We start from the raw sequence: 25,114 nt of genomic DNA, 5'->3' as shown, positions 1-25,114 counted from the left end.
GTCCCGGCAGTGAAACGACGACAATGAAGAGATAATGCGTGTTTAACGCAAAACGGAGTATCTCTCGATATTTTACGGATACTCCGCGTTGACCTTAAAAACGCGTTCGGATAAACTAAATGAACTCGCATACGATGCATTTTTCGGTGTTTCGTATTCCAAATTCAGTTGTAACATATATTCGCAAAATCATGCGTCATTATACTGAATTTTAATTTTGTATCTTCTGAAATAATTGTGATAAAATAAAGATTGCGAAATGTAATATGTGAAGTAGTATTATGAATAATGGATAATAAGTTATTTTTAGTGAGCAGTTACGCAGATATTTTTTCGAATCTTTTTCCTTGTTTTTGGCTACCTTCCTATTTATTTATAATCGTCGACTTCTCGTTATAGATGTAATAATAAAACGATGTAATTATAGTATGAAAATGATGATTTTTTTATGAGGTAAAAGTGATTACGTGTTTAAAATGATGAAGATTTTACGAAATGTAAGAAACGCATGGAATTCTAACGATTACTGTTGCTAATTTATAATTATTATAAGTGTAATATGGCAAAATCCATTATCTTATTAACGTCAATAATTTTTAACACTCTTTCAGGAATTTTATCCATACTTATGCGGAGCATTGGTTATTTATTCGTATATATTGTAAAACTGTAGTTCTTATATAGTCTGGTTTATAAGAGAAGGAACAAAAAATACGAATTGAACGCTTAGTAACAATGTATTTGTGTTTTCGATCTATATATATATATTTTTTTTTTTTTTTTTTTGTAGGAAACTGTTCAAGTTTTATTTAAAAATCGATCCACGTGTTTCTGAAATTAATATTCAAAAATCAATATTTATATGTAAAAATCGTCAAAATAATTTAATCAATCGGCATACATAACGTACTGTCACATCGATCGATTATATTATGTTACGTGACAGTCCATGGCAATTGGACAATCGTAAGTCTCTTCTACGCGGACGACGTTCGCGATTGTCCACATGAGGCGAACACGGTTACATCGCAGCTTCCTTCGTCTGTTTCAGGCACTGTCAACTGGAACGTGCGCAATGACGCGAACAACTATGATTCAACCACGTATCACGTGCACAAGCGGCATGTATGTCCCTTCTGCAAGAAGGTCTACATTCCGAAGAACTTGCTGAAGAAGCATTTACAGCTGGGCTGCAAGATGAATCCGCGCAATACCCAGTTCGCCTGCACCTTCTGCCCTTACAAGAGCATGTACAAGGCTAACATGGAGAGACACGTGAGAAACGTTCACAACACCGGTGGCCTTAAATTCCGTTGCGAGCTCTGCAACTTTCGCAGCAATTACTCTTTCTGCGTTCGCAGACACATAAGGACTTTTCATCGCGCGATCGCAGACGAATTTAAGCAATAGATAGAATACCTTTCTTTCCTTTTATCTTATCCTTATCTTTATTCTTGGTATGGAATGAACCTCTTATTGAAAATTATTGATAACATGACTCGCGTTGTATCGCGCATCGACGTTTGTTTTTAATCTTATTGTTAATATTTATCTTTTAACCAATGAACGAACGAATCAAAGGATTTATGATGATCAATATAAGACTTCATTGATAGCTGTATATAAATAAGGATGTCGCGTATAACAGAAATTGATATTGGTTAAATATTTAAACTAGAATAAAATTTTAAAACTTATCTTTTATATAAATTAATATCGGATAAAAAATATAAAATTAATAATATTTAGGCGCATAATATTTTCTTTTTAATTTAATCTTTTCAATTCTACATATGTATGTAGTTTACGTATACATGTATGTAGAATTGAAAAGATTTTATGTACGTCATATAAAATTAAAAAAAAAAATATATATATATATAAAAGAATCAATTCGAGCCTAATTGTAATTATAAATTTTTCTATTTCTATTTCTTAGTTTAATTTAACATATATATGGTAGGTGTCACAAGTTTTGCTTCTTTTATAATTTCTCGTTTAATTAATAAAATAAGATAATTTTTTTTTAGATTAAGAAATTATTTGGATTTGTACAATGCGTTTATTAATTACTTATCTAATTTTATCTTTCTAATAATGTGATTTTCTCCTTATGTTTATGAAAAATTTCAGACTAACGGACAGAAATCTTGCATTAGTCGGAAAGACAAATAAAATGATGACCTTATCTTTTTTGTACGCCATCTACTAATTTATCGCATTCACTCTTGTTATGAGAGTATCCGATACGCGCCGAGAATATATTACAGATAAAACAGTGTAGTAAAATAATAAGATACAAACATTATTTTTCTTTATAATTTTTTAAATCAGGATTATTTCAATCAGGATTAGCCATTATCAATAACATTATAAATCAAGCCCGTTCAAGTTCATCAAGCAAAAAGAGGCTTTATAATAAATATATATTATATTAAATATTATATAATATATATAATATAATATTTATAATTTGTAATTTATATAATTTACTATATAATATATATTTAATATTTGTATATGTATATCTCTTCATTTACAATCACTCTCGTTGTCACAACTTGTTTTAATGACGATATCTAATCAATCAGCGTATGTATATAATAAATATATACATTGCCCGACAATATGATTCATTCCATTCTCCTAGCGAGATAAACAATAGAAAAATGGAACGAATCATTGTCCAGATATGCGATAATATTTTAGCATCTGAGTTTGTAAATTTAGATCCGACAGAAGAGAACATGTAAAATTATGTAAAAAATAATGTTTTATAAATTTGATTGATTGTCAGATATTCTCAGATTACTCGACATTGCATTTGTCGCAGCAAAATCGAGATAGAATTATCTTTCAAACTAATACGTTATCTTGGCCTTCAGCAAGATCTTAACATTTTTGTTGTGGCTACAATTTTACTTTTTATTTTCGCACGAAGATGTGGAAAGCATATGTTGAAACATATGAAATGTGAAATCTATTTAGAATATTATCGGAGTCATACAAGCGATTGTGCCTACATTGAAGCTGGATTACTCCATATGCGAACAGGGTACTATCGTCTTCATTATTAACTGCAGATACGCTTTAGCGCTACAAAATGTGAGAAGAGGAAACTGATATTCCTACCATGCGTTATCATCATTGAGCTTGGTCTCACCGATGCCTGTATCGGTGTATAATTGCGTTAGATTTACGATAAATATAAATTTACAATTACAAGCAACATGCACCTATCATTCTTTTCCTATCAGAATATTTTCTATTTTGTTTTACGCGAAATGCGTATTTCATAATTGGGTCTACTTTCTGCTATCTGGGCAGCTTTCGATACTATATTTTAAAAAGGTTTTATGCTTGGGAAACAATTTCTTAATAATATTAAAATTAGATAGGAAAAATCAAAAGAAGAATTAGATATTTAATCCAAAGTTTATAATATGCGATAAAAATTAGAGTTGATGGAATAGAGTGATGTATTTTATTAGAGTGATTTTATATACATTTTATATTTATTTTGATTTTTTTATGTGATTTAATTTCTATGATTTAAGTTATATATGCACAATATTTTTGTTAAAATTTGAATAAAGTTTAATAAAATAAATTTTACAATTTATATAAATTGTATTTGTGCGATTGTATATTGCCGATTACTTTCATTAATCGACTTGAAATTATTGTTTCAGCTTTATCGTGGCATACATACTGCTCTGTTCGCAAGGAGATTGGTGAACAGGATATCGGCAAGGGCAACGCGTTACGCCAACAAAAAAGTGGTGCCATAGTACGAAAAAAGATTTACGTATGCGCTATTTGCACCAAGGGTTATACGTCGACGATAAAACTTCTGAGCCATCGGAAGTTTGAGTGTCTAAAGGTGTGAAACCGAAATATTTAACTATGGGCTCTATCCGTATATTCAAGCCCGATGTATTGATAGGCACAGGAAAAGAGGCACTTTCCAAAATCAGTTGATTAATCTTCGCATTCTCGATGAGTTGAACTCAATCATTGCTCTTGTAATTTGATCGAACGGATCGACTATTCACTCAAGATAACAATTTTTATCAAATAATCTCAGCATTATATCTATTAGAATGACAGTTCTTCAATATCGGCGACATCGTTGATATTTCGTCTAAGACTCGATACTCGCCGGAGAATCGTGCTTCTGCCTGAAATCATCGATTGCTCCTATTAATCGATCTTACATTGATGTTTCAGCCTTGTTGTGGCCTAACAAAACCGACGTCAGAGACGCGCTGCACCAGCAACAAGGAAACGACGTCGGCGAGACGCGCGAGAAGATCCACGTATGCGCGGATTGTGGCAAAGGCTACGCGGCGAAGAGGTCCCTCTGGAGGCACCGGAAGTTCGAGTGCGTGAATGCGAAACCGAAGTTCAGTTGCGAAAAGTGTCCGTACAAGAGCCCGCATAAGTGGCGCATGGTTATGCACAGGAAGACGATTCACGGTTCCTTCCCGATTGGTTAAATCTCGTACTGTTGACCAACTGGACTCAAACGTTGCTCTTGAGCGATTGGTTTCGATTCGAATATTCGTTGATCGAATGGCAATTTTTATCAAATTGTTCCAGCAATAGTCTATTGGCGATTCTTCCATATCGGTGATGTTGTCAAGGTCGAAATATCGATCAATCCTGTCTGAGATTCACTCAGAACTGTTATCTGCCGGATATACTTGCGCCTGAGATTATCGGTTGCTCCTATTAACCGATATGACGATCTTAATGTTTCAGCCTTGTTATGGCCTTACAAAAGAGTATATGGATATGACGCTTGTGACGCGCTACAACAGCAACGAGGAAATACCATCGATGAAGCGTACGAGAAGACTTACACGTGTGTGGACTGTGGCAAGAACTATGCGGTGAGAAGATCCCTCTGGAGACACCGGAAATTCGAGTGTGTGAACGCGAAGCCGAGGATCAACTGCGAGATGTGCCCGTACAAGAGCCCGCACAAATGGTGCATCGATAGGCATAAGAAGAAGCATCATGATGTCTTATAAAAATCACCTCTCCGTTAATTAACATCGTCCAGTTGGTCTCTAACGTTTTATGCATAATTTTTTTTTTTTTTTTTTTTTTTTTTTTTTTTTTTTTGAGACATTTATTTTACACAGATCGAGTGGAGGATTTGATGTAGCAACATTGATTTACGTAGAATAAATTCTATTTGATCGTTAATATCCTTTCGTGCGATTTTTTTTTTATATTTTAAAAGAGGAATTTTTAAATAAAATTGCATGAAATTGTGTACGAATAAGAGCAAGATGAAAATTTCCATATCCTATGACTTGGTCCTAAGTGTTTCTCCAACTATCAAGCGACTTTTCTGATTTTTATACCTATCACCGATAGCAAGAACTATTGTATTTGTAAAAGTGTATAAAATACTTAAAATTTAATAATTATTAATTAACTCATAATATAAATATTATTTTATTGCGACAAAGAAAACGAGTGCTTTTTAACATCAAAGATAAGTATCTGCGATATTTTTATGGAATTTAGATTTAAGCTTTTTTCGTATGTGTTATATTGATTTTAATTTCTCTTTAGCAGCGTATTGTTCATTGTTTCCTGCAAAGTATACGGATGAAAAATCAATTTGTTTTCTATTTATAAAAATTTTTCCTATTAGTTTATCGATATTTTATTACATTTTAATTTTCATTAGAATATTAATGTATGAATGATTGTATAATATTGTATTAAAAGCGAAATAAACTTTTTCTGAAGGCTTCTTTGGCTAAATCCATTATTTCGCTGATTTTTTTCTTTCTATTGATTGATTTCTTGAGAAATTTTCAATATCTTGAAGCATCTGACAGATAATGATTTCATCAGGAATCTCTAGTTCTTTATATATTTAACAAGGAACAAATAAAGATATTCCAGAATAAAATCGAAACAGCAGAATGAAAATGATGAAGAGTTGCAAGAATGCAAAAGAGACTGAAAATATCGATGTGAAAAAACATATAGCTTCGAAAGGAATGTACATAAATGATAAATAAAGAATGTGAAAGGTCTAAATATATAGAACATATAATGATATCTAACTGTTGCAAAATATTTTTTTTTTTACTTTTCATATACATATTTAAATTATATTAGGCAAATAACTTCGTAAAAAACAAAAAAACATTATTTATAATAATGAATCAGTCGTCGTTTAATTTCGGAGATTATCGTTGATAGTAAAATATGATTTTTAAGGAGATTCGGGACATTTTACGTTTGCTCATCAAATTATCGAAAAATTATTTTTTTTTCGATAGAAAATCTAAAGAAATGAGTTTTTTTTTTTGCAAAATATTTAAGTTCTTTATTGGAAAAAGAGTATATGAGAGATATGTAATAAGAGCTAAATGGCCATTCAAGAATTATTAAATATATATTAGACAAAATAATTGTAAGGCGGAAACCATTTTCATTTTAATTCTTAGATTCTAATCGCTATATTTTATGACAAATCATAATTTTAGTATATTAAAAAGCGAATTAATGTTTGTATATATTATTTCAGCAATATACACAAATGCTTCGATATAATTGAAACAATGTCTGGCGGCTTGGTAAATTTATATGTAACCATTCTGATCCCGAGTCAGGCTTTCACTAGAACTTATAAAGTATAGTTACCCTTGTGTGAATTACTTGCAAATTTTTCCATGCTATCATTGATTTTTAGGATGGCTTTTAAATTCTGAGAGACGCACCAAGCTTTCGGAAAAAGCAAATTTCCGATCTTTTCGCGGCAAGAAATATCCACCCAAGATAATTAAGATTATAAGAGAGTTCAATTTATGAGATTTTGATACTCGATACATGTATATAGAAATAATTTACGATAGAAATTGCGAGAAATGTTTTGTGACTTTTTGTAAAGAAGCTATAAACACAAGAAAATTCAGATGTTTGTACGTTAAAGACAGATTGAGCAATATTCGATTCAGTTATGTGTGTATAGCACCGATAAAGAATATTATAAAGCTATAGATCATTATTAATCTTGGGAAATTTCATGTTCTAACTTTTGCAAAATTAATCAGTTATATACTACAACATAACACGCAAATTTTGCTCAGAAGGACGTTTCACACAATCATTCGAATTTTCTTCATCTCATTAAATTTCCATCCGAAAGTTACGCGAGTTCGAAAACTTTTTAACGCCAAGTGAGTAGGTACATCTCATAAGTCGGACTGACCGTTGCCTTAAACAGAGTGCTTTCCGTGGTTCTATCCTAATTGTTTCTGTTGAATCCTTTTTTTTCTCATATGCGCGAGGCTTGAATACCACAATTGGCTTCCGCTCAACTAACTAACTTGGTCTCTCTGTTTCCAGCTTTTCGGAAGATGTACATGGGCGATCAGGTCCTCGGCTATACTTGCACTATGTGCAGCAAATTCTACAAGATGTGGAGCAACTATCTGAAGCATAAGTGCGAGCCGCCACAGTTCAAGTGTCCACTGTGTCCGTTCGCCGCCTTCAAGGCCTTCATCCTGCATGCTCACCAGGCCGAGCAGCACTTCAAGGTCACCTCACCCAATAGTTAAACGTTTTACGGCGGTGCAGAAGAGAAATTGTCGAATTGCCTTAGTCGTCGTTATGATTCTTCATGGCTGATGCGCCACGCTGTTGTGACCGTCTCAGCTGAGGATTTGCAGCTCCGATAAAAGGATCTATGTGTAACTCGTTTCGAGATCTCGACGACCGTTTTGTTCTAAGTAGTTGCGATTAGAAATCCCGAGAAAGCATTCTCTTTCCGAAGAATATATTTTTCCTAAAATCTCGTAAGCTCGCTGCGAAGACGATGATGTACGTAGTTCTGGAATCCTGAATGTAGGATGACTCGACGTATTGTATTAGTTCGCGCATTTTGTCACGTGGTGAAAGAAAACTTCAGATCTCATAGATGGACAATGCATACAAATTTTTGAGAGATTGTACAAAAACACCGAGAAAGTCATCATTCGTAGTATCTTTTTTTTCCTCCTGACGCTTTGTTATACAATATATAATCATGCAAGTATCATAATAATGACCGAGGATGCAAAAGTATAACGCAAAGGTTCGTATATCAAGTAACGAATAACCTATAGTAAACTGTAATAAAAAGACTGAGTGACAATAATAAGGCTTATACAAGATACGTTAATCTCAATCGCCTTGCGCTTTTAGATATTGTAAACATGTTTATACACACATGGTTTTTTTTTCCGTGACTGGAAGGACACGATATCAACAGACATTCATCTTTCATCGCATTAGAAAGAATAAAGTATACTATAAATGAATATTCTGTCCCGTAATCACTATTGGGATCTGACGATAGGTATTGTTGCAACACTAGACATATTATTGATTGCACTCTCGCTGCATATATCAATCTCAAAATTCTATCTCGGCACCAAGTGCCAGCCGTTTAATGCGAACACATAAAAATACTATATAATCCATAATATTTATAAATGCATGTATTTTCGTAATAATACCAACAATAAAGTATCATAAAAGTACTAAAAGCGAAATAAGAATTTTCTCATTTTCAGTTAGTAATGAAATATTTTTTATGCGATAATACTTTTCTCCCAAATCGTGTTTCAACGACTATATGACCGAAGCTTTACTTAACGCTTTACATAACAATAGACGAAAAATAATAAATTTTTTTTCTCTGGAATTTAATAAATTTATATTTTTATAAATAAATATTCTATACAAGATCTTACAAGAGAGTGTCGGTATTATTGTTTTGTTAATGTAAAACTTTGTTTTATTTATCGATGTTTTTTTTTTCCAGAACGCGACATCTCATCCCCCTGTTTTTTTCTCTATAAATATAATTCTTTATGAAGATTTTCGGGGCGCTACTAACAGACGATTAAATGCGTTTTCTGTTTCAGATCGTCCGAAGGACTCGGCAGGACATTACGATCTCGGTGAGCTACCTGGTACGGCACAGAAAAACGATCGCATATGTAACGTGCAGATTACTAATGTCAATGCTAATGCTTTTGCTGGGACGCTGAAAGCATTGTTGATTGTCGTGAGTCGCGTGTTAAGGCAGCTATATTCAACGTGGCTCTCTTCCTTCCGTTTCAGGTTTGCACACATGCTGCGAGTGCAGGAAAACGTATAGGTCGCGAATGGCGCTGAACCGGCACGTGCGGGAGGAATGCGGCAGGATCTTATATACCTGCCCGTACTGTCGCAACATCATGCCGATGAAGTTCAATCTGTTGAATCACCTGAAGAAGGAGCACGGTTGCTAGGAATTAATTATCGAAGAGAGAATTCCGTTATTCGTTACGCGATCGTCCCCGAGATTGATGATCGATACTTTTTCGCGTTAGGATGAACGAACGGGTGCTCTTTTCAAAAGCTCGACGATAATGTCCTTGTGAAACGTGAGACTTATTTGCAGTACAACGTTGCGAACGATTAAGAGTAATACTCTATTCACACTTATTACGTTTCATTTTTGTATATAAGAATGTACAATTCGAAAGGTATTTTATGCTTTACGCCGAATATTCGGAAAATTTACGAGATCTTATATATCTCGGTGCATCTTCTGCTGTGTATATAATGTAAATTTATTATTAACATATAAATATGTGATGTTAATGGATCATACTGTTACGTAATTGTATAAGCGAAAGTAAATATTAAATCGTGTCTTTTAACGATCGAATGTTGTAGAAACTATAATGCGCATTTTTCTGAAATATTGAATGTTAATATATACCATATATATTTATGTATAATGAATCTCTTTGTCACCTATATATCCCCTTTTCATTCCGTATTAAATTTTTTTAATCGATACACGAGCAACTTTTTCATGCTAAGTTTTGAAACTCAAGAACATGTTGGAAAAATAAATACGACAACTTGTTTTTATTTTTATGCCTTTGTAAGATTTTTTGTGATTGGTTATTAGTACCTGTATATATATAGGTATATCATTTCTATAACATTTTTTTTCGTAAAATTATATTTGCTTTTTCATCTAAGTTCAATATAAAAGAAAACGATATTTGAGAAGAATTTTCAAAATTAAAAATTTTTAATAAATGCCCAAATATGCATTTACTTATCATTTTCCTAGGAAGAAGAAATTGTAACGAAAACCTTTGGTTATACAAAGAATATAATAATTAAACCACAAACGAATAAATATTATTACATTGGTTTAAAATGTTCAGGCATATGGTAATTATGCAATTACGCTTTTGCCAAGATTAATACTACAGGAAATACTAATGAGCGCATGAGAGTTCAGTTATGTTCGTCGTAATTTTATATCTTGCTTTTTTATTTGTTTCGTGCTTTCCCTGTCTTCGTCTTTAACAATTACAATATGTAATCCCTGTCTACGCCGATAGGAACGGCTGGACTATATAAGAAGAATACGAAGAAAGTACGTGCGTGAAAGGTGCGTAGATTTAAGCTTCCCTGCGTGCATTTTTTTTTCAGTGTGTGTTTACGAGATGGTTATTAACATACCCGGGTAAAAAAATTGGTCGTTGATGTTCGATTTGTATTGCTTGAAATATTTTGGCGTTATTTTGATGGAAAATATTTCTGATTAAAATTAAAATCGGATATAAATAAAATTCCGATATAGATATTATCCGAAGTAAAAAAAATTTTACATTATTTCTATTAAGTAGTCGTAATATAGTTACTATTTTTACGCTATATATATGTTATACGAAACATTGAAACAAATTGAATATTTGATCAAATTCTATTTTTACACATAGCATAAACAAAATATTTATTTTTAATGTCACTAATTGACAAGTAGGAACACTCGGAGGAAAATACATAATTATAATTATTTGTCTATAAATTCGCGAGAATAATTTAGAAATAATATGTTGGCTAATATCAGCGGCCATCAAAACGAACGACCAAGCTGTACGATTCGTGTTAACACGACCATATTATTTTTCTTTGCAGGCAGTCTCCCTGGAAGTCAGATGCACACTTGCAAGAACTGTGGAAACGTGTACGTGTATTACAGCTCGTTGATGAGACATTTGAGGGAGGAATGCGGAAAGTTGCCGAAATATCAATGTCTATATTGTCCAAAGAGATCAAAATTACACTGCAACTTGCTGAAGCACATGCGAACGAAGCACGGCTTTGAGCAGGGCTGAGAATATCGGAAATACCTGGTGGTGGTTGTAGCGCTTGTGGAGCCACGAAGACGAAATGTAAATACGCGAGATTGATAAGAATCTTTTTGCTCTTATGCAATAGTTTTGACAAAGGAGCGTAAAAAAATCCATATCACAAATAATTTTTATATCGCAAATAAAAACGTAGAACTACAAAACGTCGCGTTTTGATAGATCCTCGATGAGCGCTCGCGATCGAGATTCATCAACAGTCGCTCGTGAAATGCCAATTATAAAATAGCGTAAATTTCTACATCATGGCATGCGCTCAATGGTGTCGTGAACGTCTTGTAAATAAATATCTAGTTTGATGTATAAAACTGATATCATTAATTTTAAGCTTCGAAAATCTTGATTTCGTTTTAGATTTTTGACTGAAGTGCAACAGAGATTATCATGCGATTACGCCTATTTCTACGAATCTACGCTTAATCTATGATTTGATCTACGCCTTTGAGAAATGAACAAGAAAATAATTGTTATATCGAGATATTATGAGAAGTAACGTTTGCCATGTATACTATTATATTTCGTTAGCTCGGAATATCAAATATTCATTTTGTATTAATTGTCAAATTAAAACAACAAGTTGAATACAACGATCTTCTTTATTTTATATCGCATATATTCTTAATAATTAATTTATTATATATTTGCAACATTAAAAGCGAAATAAAACGCATGCATAAAACAATAAAGTTAATATATTATATATATTCTTTCATTTTATTCTTATATCGTTTGTATTGTCAGGATATAATCTACCAACGGGCTTTTAATTTAAAAAAAATTAATATCATTTTTTTGAAGCTATCGATATTAAAATTTTTTCGTTTTTTTTTTGTTTTTTCTTTAAAATTGTATAATCCCTAAAGCAGTGTGCTAAGATCGGCTAAAGTTTCAATGGATCGACATTTGAAAATTAAGAACGTTCCTTCGCATTACTAGATTTATGACCTAAGTTATCAATCTGCTTGTCGAGCAAAGGAGATTAAGTTATATATAAGGTACATACGATGCGGTGGAAAATTAGAAACGTAATCGAGACCCGTTCGTGTTTTCATTCGAAAGACATCGATCTTCCTCGTTCCGATCGAATTCGATTCTCGATTCTCGCTGACAGGTCTACGTGTTGCTTTCTTTTTCAGAATACAACACCTGTCTAGCCTGCTCCAAATCGTACAAATGGAAAAAGTCGCTGCATCGGCACGTGCGCGAGAGCCCGGAATGCTGGCCGATTCTTCTCACTTCCGGAAACGGCGAGTTCATTCGGCAGATTCACTACAAGATGTTGTACAACACCAAGAATTGAGTGAAACGAGCGAAATGTCACGCGATTATCGGAGAAATCTTCTGATTGCGAAAAAGAAACTTGACAAAATTCTTTGTTATGTTTTGTCTTTGGAATATTTTTTGTAAAAATAAATGTTGTTACATATTCTAATACAATGCCATTGATTCATATATATATGAATGTGTTTTTGGGATGCTTTTTATTTTTATTAATTGCTAATTTATATTTTGAATTTATTACTTAATCTTAATCGCTGATCTGAATCCAGGAAAATATGCTATCTGTTATTTATTTAATTTCTCCAATCATACGCCATTCATTCGCTGTACGCAAAATAATGCATGAAATCGCAGAATTAGCTTGAATTCTGATATCATTGTATTATTTTTTTCCTAGGATGAATGCCATTTTTACTATATTCTGTTTAAATTTATCAGAAGCAGCTACATATAGTCAATGTTTCCAAAAATCCCAAAATATTATACGTACGTAACAATATATGTTTCATACAATGCTTCCGTCATATCTGTCCATTATTTTGATAGACACGATAACGTATCTTAATGTTTCGATGCGTTTTAAAGTGTCCAGCGTTATCAAAATTAAGCAATCGTAATATTTCTAAAATGAAAAATTTCACTTTCAGCAAGATGGGCAATCGTAAGAAGAATTTTATTGTTCCATGAAGATTGCAAATACTTTTATTATTCTCTAATATCATTTTCATTGACACGATGATTTTTCGCAGATTGCTCGCCGAACCTGTAGATCTTTAAACTTGACGCGAATCATTATGACGTGAGTATTCCTTCTTTCATGAATGCAGATCTCCTTTTCAACAATTCATCCTAAAACAATGATTCAGGACTAAAAGCCTGGCTCAGCTTCCATTTCATCGGAAATTCATCTAGCTGAAGTAACCACAAATCCCATTATTCTTAGATCATAAGAGCAAATACTAAAATACCGCCTGCGGCTTTCTGTTTCAGGTCGTCCCGGGCTAATCAGGCCCATTGTCATCTTAAAGAAGCCGTATCCCTGCATGCATTGCGAGCGCAGCTACAAGAATAAGAGCTCGCTGAATCGTCACGTGCAGTACGAGTGCGGCAAGGAAAAGCAATTCACCTGCCCTATCTGCCAGAAAAGACTGATCCAGAAAAGCACCCTGCACAAGCATATGCTGGCCGTTCATGGGATATGAGTAGGAAATAATTGTTCCGTGTTTTTTTCGCGATAAATTTCCTTTCTTTTTACGCATTGACGAATGCGATATTATTGCAATATTAATATCGACAAATATGTACAATTTGCTTAATTGATGCAAGCGAACTGAATAAATGGACTGTATTTTAACCGATTTGTCACTTTATCGTTGCCCTCTCATACGGGCGTTTTAATCTGTGTATATAGAATACGTATATATATATATATATATATATATATATATATATATATATATATATGTTTCGATACTTTTCATATATATAATTGTACAAATATGGCTATTTTATATCGTTCTCTGCGTTATATAAATCTCCGATTATATGAAAATTGTTTCATTGATCTTCTTATTGATTCAACATGACGTTCGTTGCATCCTGTTTTTTGTTTTTGGGATATATTGTTTGAAGGGTTTGGAAATTGGTGTCTTCTCAGGGGGAAAGCTGGAGCAAGAGAGGTTGTTCGTAATTCGCGAAAGTAAGTCGTGACATTTTGTCTCTCGTTTGACAGATATTAAGTTTTATTTTTGTTATGAAACATTGATGTGTGAATATATGTTTTCGGAGATATTTATACAAAAAAAATATTGTTTGAAAAGATTGACTCGGCGATTACGGAGCCTCCTCTTTATCCATCATTTCTGCCTCACGCAGAATTTATTTACATGCCTCTTCATATGGACACGTATCCTTGGGAAAAATTGATCCTGGGCTATCTCTGATCTTCGGGGCTATTGGCTGATACATTGTGTGTTGGGTTGGTTACGGGTTTTAATCTCACTGATTTCTTTATCAATCACATATTCGCATATTGATGGAACATCCTTGTCATCCTCTTTCGTTCCCTTTTATCTCCTTTCGTGCGTTTTTGTCGTCGTTCAGTGAAATCGATGTCTATTACGAGACATTTCCAAGCTCTCCGAATCAAATCGTGCTCTGTTTGCGGTAAAGTTATTTTATGAAAAAGACGAGAATCAGAATTTATTGTCGCAAGAAAATGCATGAGATACTACAACAAGATTACAATCAACGCGTTGAGTTATATCGTAACTGTCTATCAGAGGAATTCGGATAGCAGCAAAATAACTTTGTCACATCATTATACGAGCATGATTTTGACGAGATACATAAACGACAATAATAACTTTGAGCTCGGCACGCGGAATCGGCGGAAGTCCGCCTATCTATAATAAACTCACATTTCCTCCGATACCGCGTGACACTCCGAGGATGTCGTGTAAAACCGCGCAACGAGCGAGCGAGCGTGTCAGCGAGCTAATCGCATCTTCCTCAAAGATTTAATCTCCTTACCACCTTCGCGCCCCCGCCGGCGCTGGGTACCTGTTACAGGCATGGGTGCGTTACTGTCCTTGCTACGCTCCGACAGCTCCTACAAGCAGCAGCAGCAGCAGCAGCACCAACTCCCGACGACGACGAAGAAGGGCCATCGCGCGTCCGCACCGACGATGATGACACGTGCCAACATCGCCATGGCGAACAGGCGTGTCAGCAACAGCAACGCCGGTGTCGGTGACAACTACGAGGACGACAATAGCGGTGGTCGTGCCGCTTCCACCCGCGAGGTCGTGTTCCCAGATTCGTTCGAGGTGCTGCCGCAGCCGCACGACCTCAGCGTCGTCTACATGGCGGGTGTGCCGCACGAGCAGCAGCGTAAATTTCGCTGTCGTTTCTGCGGCAAGGGTTATCGCTGGAAGAGCACGATGCGCCGCCACGAGATGGTGGAGTGCGGAGGCAAACCGCCGGCCTTCCAATGCCCAGAGTGTCCGTACAAGGCGCGGCAGCGTGGCAACCTTACCGTACACTATAAACGGCATCATCAAAAGATGGGCTACGACGAGAGCGCTTAGGATATTTCGTGACATTCTCGGTGAAAAGCGATCGTCGTGCGAGGTCCCCTTCGAGGCGTCTTGAAAAGGCGCTCCTTCGAATCCGCGCCTTTCTTCTTTGATCCTCTTAAAGGTCGACTGAACGGGATCGTGATTTAAGGACGCTTCGCGGATTCTAAATGCTTTGATTAATGATCTTAACTTCGTACATACGATCACACTTGGCACAATGCTAAATTTCGAACTGTAATTAATATCAAAGTTGATTGTACTTAATTTTAATACTCATCTCTGATTCTTAATCTGATTTTCAGAGAGGACTACATGACATGAATTTTAACGAGTTATTTGGGGGAAAAAAAAAAAGATAGATTAAACATTCCGTGCCTGATAAAACATGTATGACATCTGCTTAGTACTCAAATCTTGTGTCTATGATTTTTTTTATCATGTCAGATTTAATACGCAGTTTTCGCACTTTAACTCTCTATCGAAAGCTGCGTATTAATTCTGACACGATGAAAAAAATGGCAAATTTTTTACAAAGTTTAATGGCACATTTTATTTGATCTTGCCTCTCATATTATAGATCTGCTAATGTTTAAAGTTATTTTATTATAATAATATGTCACCTTGAAAAGTATTAGAATTTTAAAATTTACGCGATGGAGAGCCTATACAAATTCATTAAACGAAAGTAACTTCGAGAACCTTTTTGGTTCGCGTGCCTCGCATTTGGTTCTGAACACAAATTCGAAATTTATATGTAATGATAATGATATACAAAGAGACCCGTAATCTCAGTTTTATTTAATGCCGCACAATTAGTGCTATATACGGTTGCTCGATATGATAAACTTTAATTTTCTAACAGATGGATCGTGTATTCGATTTAGGTGAAAAACAGACAGCCGTATTCAGGAATATGCGACGAGAATATGGCGTTTGAATTAATTTGTAAGAAACAATGATTTATTCGATATTTTATTGTTTTAATTTAACTTGCTGGGGTCGGTGATAAGTCGTAGCTAATAACTCGCGTATCTCTCGCTTTGTGATTCGTAAGCTAATTCGAATTCGTAACGCGATGAGATTTTTACCGCGCACAGTCGATCATCTGTCATCGAGGATTTACCGTTATTTAACGTTATACCAGTCTTTGTCGCGGATTGTTTACGGAAGACTTACAACCGTTGGAGAGAACGATCGTACGAGCGAGACATTCCATGAAATCTGTTTTTCAAGGATCAAGTACATTCCAACGATCGCGTAGGTCGAACTCCACATAGCGCTTATTTCATATTAGAAAATTTTTTTAGATATTAATATTCTATAAAAATAGATATTCTCTATAAAATATTTGTGAGAGTTATGGGAACGGGGTTTCTTGCTTTTATAAATAACAGTTTCATGCTGTTGTTGTTTAATCTAACAGAATTTGACATATCCAACGTGAAGATTCGCGCAATATCGAAAATGAAAGTCCCTATCGATCAAATATATCGATGATATATGTATTATTCGAATAATTGACAAAAATTTGCCAAAGTGCCTTCCACGAGAAATCATCGACAGCCGAAGATGCGAACCGGGACTCACGCGATTCATTATTGATGATGTCTACGAAACTTTACAGAAGATCGGTTATCTGAGAACATTTATACAGCCGATTACGAGACAATAATTATTTGTTGTTCCAGTCTCTCGGGTTTATGATCGCGAATGCGAATATGTTGAAATCCTTTCGCGAATACGTTCGTAGACTATTCCGTTTAGCATTTTTAACAGAATGACGCGTCAATAGATTAAATGTCCAACCAAAATATTTTCATATAATATATTTATATAATGTAAAAAGTGTGTGTAAACCAACAAATATAATAGAAAGATTAATACGTAACGTATCAGCATAAAGTACAAAGAGTCGCATTTCGCAATCGCTTCACGCACGTTTCAAATGGCGAATAAAGAGAATTAGTAATAAAATGACATCATAATTAATTTAAAAAATTATACGATTGCTCTGTGAGAATCGAGAGCTTAACGAGTAGTACATCTCTTAATTAAGATCGTATTTGACACATAATTCTCAATTAATGCCAATTATGTGTATAGAAAAAGTCAATTTTACTCTTTTGATATATACATATACATATATCTTTTCGAACCGATAACATATTTTTATAAACAATTGCCTAATCTTCCAAGGAAATTGCGATAATCGAAAAACATGATCGACATATCGTATAATGTTAAGGACCACTTGTACCTTTAGCCGATTTTACAGTCTGCGAAGGGCTCGGTCGCGCGAACAGGTTTATCTTGCGATCATAATAATTGTTGCGTGTTTCACATAACTTATTTATATATACATATGTATATACATATATATATATATATATATACATATATATATATATATATATATATATATATATATATATACATATAAGAGAAAAATGATGAATTGATGAATATTCTTTATTTATGCGATTGGAATTGTATCATATACTTATATATATATATATATATATATATAATATTTATATATCTTATATATATATATAAGATTATTTTTATTTATATTTTATTCATTTTACAGTACATGATTCACACAACTTTCCAGTACGGATCGAAGAGATCAATCTGCTTATCGCGTCATGCAGAATCCATACTCATAAGCTTTATACGAATGTCTTTTCCATTTTTATATACATATACACGTTTATTTACACACATACATACATGTAGAAATATATGCGTAAGGTATCATCGAATTATTGCGATTTCTTTTGTTTACGATCTGTTTGCCATATTTCAATTTTTAATAATATCGAGACATCCAAAATTTTTTATCTTTACGCCACTTAAATCTTAGAGCATTTTCTCTTAAAAATTTCACTGAAAATGTTTTAAGATTTAGCAGGTGACAAATAATACTCTTCTGATAATTTGGAATAAACGTTACTCTAATTCGATCTTGGTAATATGTTCATTGAATGATAAAAATGATCTATACCTAATGATAAGAATGATCTAATGATTTTTTTTTTCAATTAGTTACAGATATCAAAAATCCGCAGATATCGAGAGAAATGGCAATATTTCTCGGGTATATATATATATATGTAAACAAATACACTGAGAGAAAGAGAGATACTAAGAAAAAGAATAACGTCGAAAATCGACACATGTCCGGCCATAGGACGCGCATTAGTATTTTTGATATCAGTATTTGCGAATCAGCGTTCGCGTCTCTACCTGCCTGTCTACGAGATGTAATGCAGAATATACTCGTTACATCTCTACCCATAGTTCTTAATCATGATCTTTATCATGAATTCCGATCCAATCTGGCGACTATCCGCCACCATGGAATCGATTGACCGAAATCGATTTCATTATTCCGAGATTCTTGTTACCGAATTTTTATCGCTTAATATTTAAGTACACATTTTACACGTTTTCTCGCTAATTTTTCCGTCTCTCTTTTTAGTCCTCGTTTAAGATCTTAGCGTATTAAGCAAGGAGGGGGCGATCAGGCGGATCATTATGGAATTATTCGAAAAGATTTTTGATTGAAATTATTCCATTTGTTTTGTCAGTTCTTCTATTATATTATCGATACACTTGGTTAGTATCTGAAAATGATTAAACAATTTTCGAGCGAGAAGTTGATTTCGATCCAAATGCGACTGCGATCTTCACGCCGTAATTAAAGAACCATAATCATCGTTCCCCTTCGTTGCATTTCGATATTTAATGTTCTATCCCCTTCTTTTTCTTTTCTTTTTATTTGGCAAGGTTTATCAAGCGGAATAAGAATATCTATTGCACGCGCAATTATTATCATTAATGTTATAATTATAATAATTATTAATATTATCAATAAAGAGGTACTCTTTATTGCGGGTTATTTTCTAAAATTTGATGTGTTTATTTATTTTTCACCCAAGACTCACCTTTCATTCTTTTTTAGCAATAATAATCTTATGTATTACTTATATTAGAATATTTTTTTTTTATTGCCAATATTATCAATATTAACGAGATATATTCAAAAAAATAACAGTTTAAAATTTCTTACGACTTTTTTTTTTTTTTTTTAATAAACCTTTCGAAGAAAAAAAAAGTGTGTGTATATATATATATATATATAAAATAAGAAAAAAATAATAATTATAGATTTAATATTGATTAAATATTTGTAAAGTATATATAAACATACCCTCGATTAAAAAAGAAGAAAATTAATTTCTTATAAATTTTTAAGTTTAATTTTCACATCAAAAAATATAATGCTCGTAATTCTGCAATTAATATATTAATTGGTGGGATGTGCTGTCTTGTTACCATAGAATTGTTGCCATAGAATGTAAATATGAAATAATTTTTATTCTATTGGCAATTTCTATGTTTATTTTTCTAGTTCGTCTTGTTATGTGTGCAATCACGAATTCGCGAACTACAATGTATCTTCTCATGTACGACTGTTTTCACGAATGGTAATCAACATTCTAACAAACATCTATCTAACCAATGAACGTTTGTTTTCAGCGATCCGCCAGCAATGGGACAGCGGCCAAACATATCCGTGTGACACCTGTGGCAGGCAGTATCGAAGGATCATCTCCCTGCAACGGCACAAAAGACTCGAGTGCGGAAAGGAGGCGCAATTCCAGTGTGCGATGTGCAACGCGAAATTCAAGCACAAGCACAGTCTGCTGAGGCATTACAATGTTCACGCGGTCATGAAGAGCGAATTCCAGGACAGTTTTACTTGACAAGCGAGATGGCTAAGACTCGTGAAAAAACGATCACGAAATAGCAGAGATCTTCGAATTATTGAACAGCGCAAGTTCGAAACATACGCATAATAAAAATATAAGATTTAAAGACATTGATTCTGATTGCATGTGCATGATTCGAAATAGAAACGATTATAGAAGGGAAGATTCTTTAAATAGCTTTTAAAGAGGGGTTGGGAAAAATTATAAATCGTATTTTTTTTTTAAATTATGTTACTGAAAACAAATTATGCTGTTCGAGATTATAACTTGTTTTTACTTATATTTGCAATATTTTCTAATTGTAAATGTACGCTAGTAATAAAATGTTTGTTACAACAATATATGCCAAATAATAGCGAATAAAATGGTTTCTAGAAATGCTATTAATTCTAATAGATATTCACGATATATTGTAGCATATAAACGAATAAGATAAATAGAATACGATACTTAATGAATATGTAACAACAATAAAAATGGTTTTCATTTTTTTTTTTTGTCAATAGTTCATATTATTTATATTTATATATATGTATTTATTGTATTCGTATCTGAAACTTGTTACAAACCGGTATTATAAAAAATTTTGCTTATAATAAAGTATATTTATAGCAAGTTTCAAAGGGGCCAAATATATAAACATTTATTTATTATTATTGTATTATATTATATTTTTAATCTATAATCTAATTGTTGATTTTTATTTAATTTTATGATCATCAAGGATATTTACAATTGAATTTCTCGATCGAAGATATCTTCATACTTTGAAAAATTGCAAATATCATGAAAATATATCGAGAATCGAATGAAGAGAGATCGAATTAGAACGTACAGTGACAACAATTAGCTATTATGATTTTACGAGGACGTTATTTTGCGTCTTTTTGATATATTCACACTGTTCGAAGTTGCTCGCAATATCAATTTGTCATTAACAATTTCCATGTATTTCTTTCAGCATATCATTACTCGAGTTATATCACATCAAACGCAGAGCCGATACCTGCGCTCTATGCCGATCCGCTTACAATCGAGACGCAGCATTGGGGAATCAACAGACGGGAATCCAAGTATACGTGCGGCAAGTGCTCCTACAGGACCGAAAGGAAGTACAACCTGTACAGACACTTTCTGCGCAGGCATGCCACAAGACAGTGTCGCCGAAGAAGACGTGGTCGAAACAATTCGTAAACTACAACTCGTACTCATGTCAGATCAACAAGCAGCGAAAAACAATCCGAAGAATGGGGTCAATCAGTATGTTAAGGACCATCGAATTCTCTTTTAAGAAGAAAATTTATTTGAATCATATACACATACACGCACACACATGATCCATTGTAATCGAATAGAAAATTCTAATATATTTTCTCATTTTGCGATCTCTTGTTTTTATTAATATAATTTTTTATTTTTGATATCGTTAAAATTTTTATTTGTTTCTTTATGATTCCCTGTCTTTGTTTATTTTATTTTTTGTTTTTGATGTTTATCGCCTTTTGTTTTGTATATATACACATAAGTTAAGAATTACAGAGATTTTTCGATATAATAATTTGTCTTTGAAAAATGTACAGAGCGTAGTTATCCATTCTTTGATTCTTTTAATCAATATAATACACATAGTTAAATTAGTCATATTTGTTAAATTTTATATAACTTTTACTATATTAATATATCTTTTGATTACATTAATTTAAATAACGTGTAATAATTACTTTTTCGATAACTGTAGGAAATGTATTTCTGTTGGCATTTTTTATCTTATACGCAACAAATATTATAAATATATAGGATGTACCTGAATATATTCGAAATATCTTGCATAAAAATATGTCATCTGTAATCGACTAATATGTACTATAATCTTTATAAATATTGTCACGCCAATGCGTATCTATGTTAAAGATACTCACGGATCAATTTATGTAAATATTATAATTATTTAGTAAACTAGAAAGAGAAAGAGAATTGCACAAGATTTTTTCGAATGAAAATGTTTCCTTAGAAATGATTTTATCCTCTTTTGTCGATTTTATGATCTTATTGTCCTTTTGATGATTTTATCTCCTTTTATTAACAATCATATTTCGTTTCTCGTGTATTTTCGCAGATTATTATCGTAGAAACAACGCGGATCCTTTCTTCTTCGGACAGTACAACTGCGAATCCTGCGGCAAGACCTATAGGACTGTGAATTCGCTTAGGTTTCACCGAACCATAGAGTGCAGGAAGGATCCCAGCTTCGCTTGCATTTTCTGCAATTATAAATCTTGCAGAAAAAGTAATCTGCTTAGACACATGCAAGTGCATTATAGGTTCCAATAGGCGATGCGAAGCTATCATTCGTGGGATTATGTCTGAAAGGCCGTATCTTCTTTAGTCGAAAGTGGCAACGATAACATTAAGAGTCTCGTGAATCGAAAGGCTCGAATAGTGTGACATTATTAGGCCGGTCGTTGCACGAGCACGGTTTGCCGGATCGCCCGTCGTGATCTCATCTAATGACGGCATCTAATAATCGATCATAAATTTTTCGGCTCTTTCTAGTATTTGAATTGTATCACGGTGTATGTGTGTGATTGAAATAAAATCTAGATATTGTTTTCACAATTCGCTACTTCATTTTTCTCGATTGTTTTCGCTGACATAAGTAATTGATACTTCATTTCAACATAAAAATCATAAAAGAGAAATAGCATAAAGCTTTTATGGACAAATGGAATTATTTATTTATCATGTTCAGTTGCTCATATTATTTATTCTACTATGTCAATTATGCATTAAAATTTTATCATTTCAGTTATCTGTGAACAAGAATAATTGAAGGCAAACTAACTAGGGGGGAGGGGGAAGGCCCTGAGACAATCAGGAGACACGAATATTTACGTAATCTGGCTAGTGTAAAGTACTTTAAATTCATATCTATAAAGCTTGATTATCTGAGATATTATTACACAATAAAAATATTTTTATTTATGCTAATTTTTTTTAAGAATTTTTTTTTACTGATAACAACATACTCTCGTATACCTTATTATTTTTCAAATCTTTGAATAAATACCTAATCTAATATGTATTATAAGTTTTATCATATCTTTCTAATTTTTTTTTTTTTTTTTTGTTAAACGATCAAGAGCAAAAGTAAGTTAAATTTTTTTGTATTTTACATAAGTTTAGTTTTTTTTTTTTTTTTTTTTTTTTTTTTAAGGGGACAGATGATTAATCGCATCTCTTTCTATATTCCAGCCGTGTCATCGGTGCCATACTTAATCTAGGAAGATAATTCGAACAGTAGTTCATCTTTTTCCGCTTGTTTCAGGTGAGCCGGTTTGGTCGTCGTCGCAAGATAATCGCAAGAATAGGCCTCACGACGCCATATCAGTGTCAAAAATATTTCAAGTATTATAAAACGGCCCGATCATTCTATAATCATCGCCGGATATGCGGCAAAGCGAAGAGGTTTCGGTGCATTTGTTGCAACTACCATTCTCATCAGAAGGCGAATGTTATTCGACGCATCAATAAATTACATCCAGAAATACCTAACAAGAAATGCGCGATCGTTATTTAACTGAAAAAAAATTATGATTTAAGAGACTAATCACAATTACTATCATTGCGTTCACAATCTTTGAAGACAGAAAATTCTCTGCCAATGCCAGACCGATATTATCGATATAGGTATATTGAGTTAATTTACAGACAAATTATATCTGAGATAAATGCATTCGTACACATACATAACAAATCACTTCTTTTTAGTATATGCAGTTATATATCTCATATTTCTTTTTGTTCTATTATATTTCTGTCCTTAAGTCGTTCAATCAATGATCTTATTCTTATTGATATGATCTTTTTCTACATTAAATGATATAAGTATATTAATTGATTGTAGAAAAGGATTATGCATTAAATGTTTTATATTATAAGTATGCAATTATTATTAGTATGCATACTAATAATGTAAAATATATTCGAGATGTAAGGCGCTAATTATCAATCAATTTTATGTGATATATTTTTACGTAATTTATATTTTATTACATAATATACTTTTATAATACTTTGCGCAAATTGATACGAAAAGAAAGCGAACGGACCTAGAAAATTAATCGTAAACAGAAAAATTTTTTTTCTAGAAATGTCGATTTTTCTTTAACTATTTAATTAGTAAGACTTGAAATAAGATTTCTTGGAAAATAAAAGCGTATACATTAAACTTTATTTTGTTTATCTTCTTATTTTGTAAACGGATAATAAAAAGTATTAAGTTGCTTTATGAGTGGGGAAGAGTTATGTATTTAAAGATTTTGTAAAGTTTTACTATTGATTAAGATAAAACTTGCTATAATTTATTAAAAAATGTAAGTTGTGATTAAAAGAGTCCTTTTTCATGTATTTATAATTTTGTGTATGTTACGATAATTTTCCTTATTAGCCTTACATCTTGATTAGATCCCATTTACATATAGGATCGAAATTGTTCTGGAATTATATTTAAATTGTCACATGTTTATAAATTAATTTAATTAATATGTTTAATTAAATTAATTATATGTATAATGTTTATAAATTAATTTAATTAATGTTTATCCTCCCGAATCACGTTTATTACATTGTAAGATCTATACTACATGTTAAGTTCTGAATTTTCCGTATGTAAGTTTCTTTTCACGAAATTCTAAGATTTTTCTAAAAATTCTTAGGATTGTACTTGAAAAAATTA

At 32.8% G+C, this 25,114-nt stretch overlaps 1 protein-coding gene across 16 annotated transcripts in view; it reads left to right on the top strand.

Annotated features, from left to right (window-relative positions):
- Positions 1 to 25,114, top strand: part of LOC138932057 (longitudinals lacking protein, isoforms H/M/V) — a 225,842-nt gene that overhangs the window by 131,586 nt on the left and 69,142 nt on the right. Inside the window, exon 7 of one of the 16 annotated variants that reach the window (XM_070293586.1) lies at positions 20,147 to 20,495. The exons of 10 other annotated variants lie outside the window; for them this stretch is intronic. In XM_070293586.1, coding sequence (XP_070149687.1) covers positions 20,147 to 20,373 — 227 coding nt within the window. In that variant the 3' untranslated portion in view covers positions 20,374 to 20,495. Of the gene's footprint in view, positions 1 to 1,051; positions 1,426 to 7,380; positions 8,517 to 11,007; positions 11,273 to 13,511; positions 13,739 to 15,092; positions 15,626 to 20,146; positions 20,496 to 25,114 lie in introns of those variants that run through there. 5 more of the 16 variants (XM_070293540.1, XM_070293589.1, XM_070293590.1 and 2 more) reach the window with 5 other exon arrangements.

This window comes from Polyergus mexicanus, unplaced genomic scaffold, assembly GCF_030449975.1.
Source record: "Polyergus mexicanus isolate NDT 795.1 unplaced genomic scaffold, iyPolMexi1.0 SCAF_3, whole genome shotgun sequence".
NCBI classification, from domain to species: domain Eukaryota; kingdom Metazoa; phylum Arthropoda; class Insecta; order Hymenoptera; family Formicidae; genus Polyergus; species Polyergus mexicanus.
This window is presented reverse-complemented; position numbering and strand designations above follow the sequence as displayed.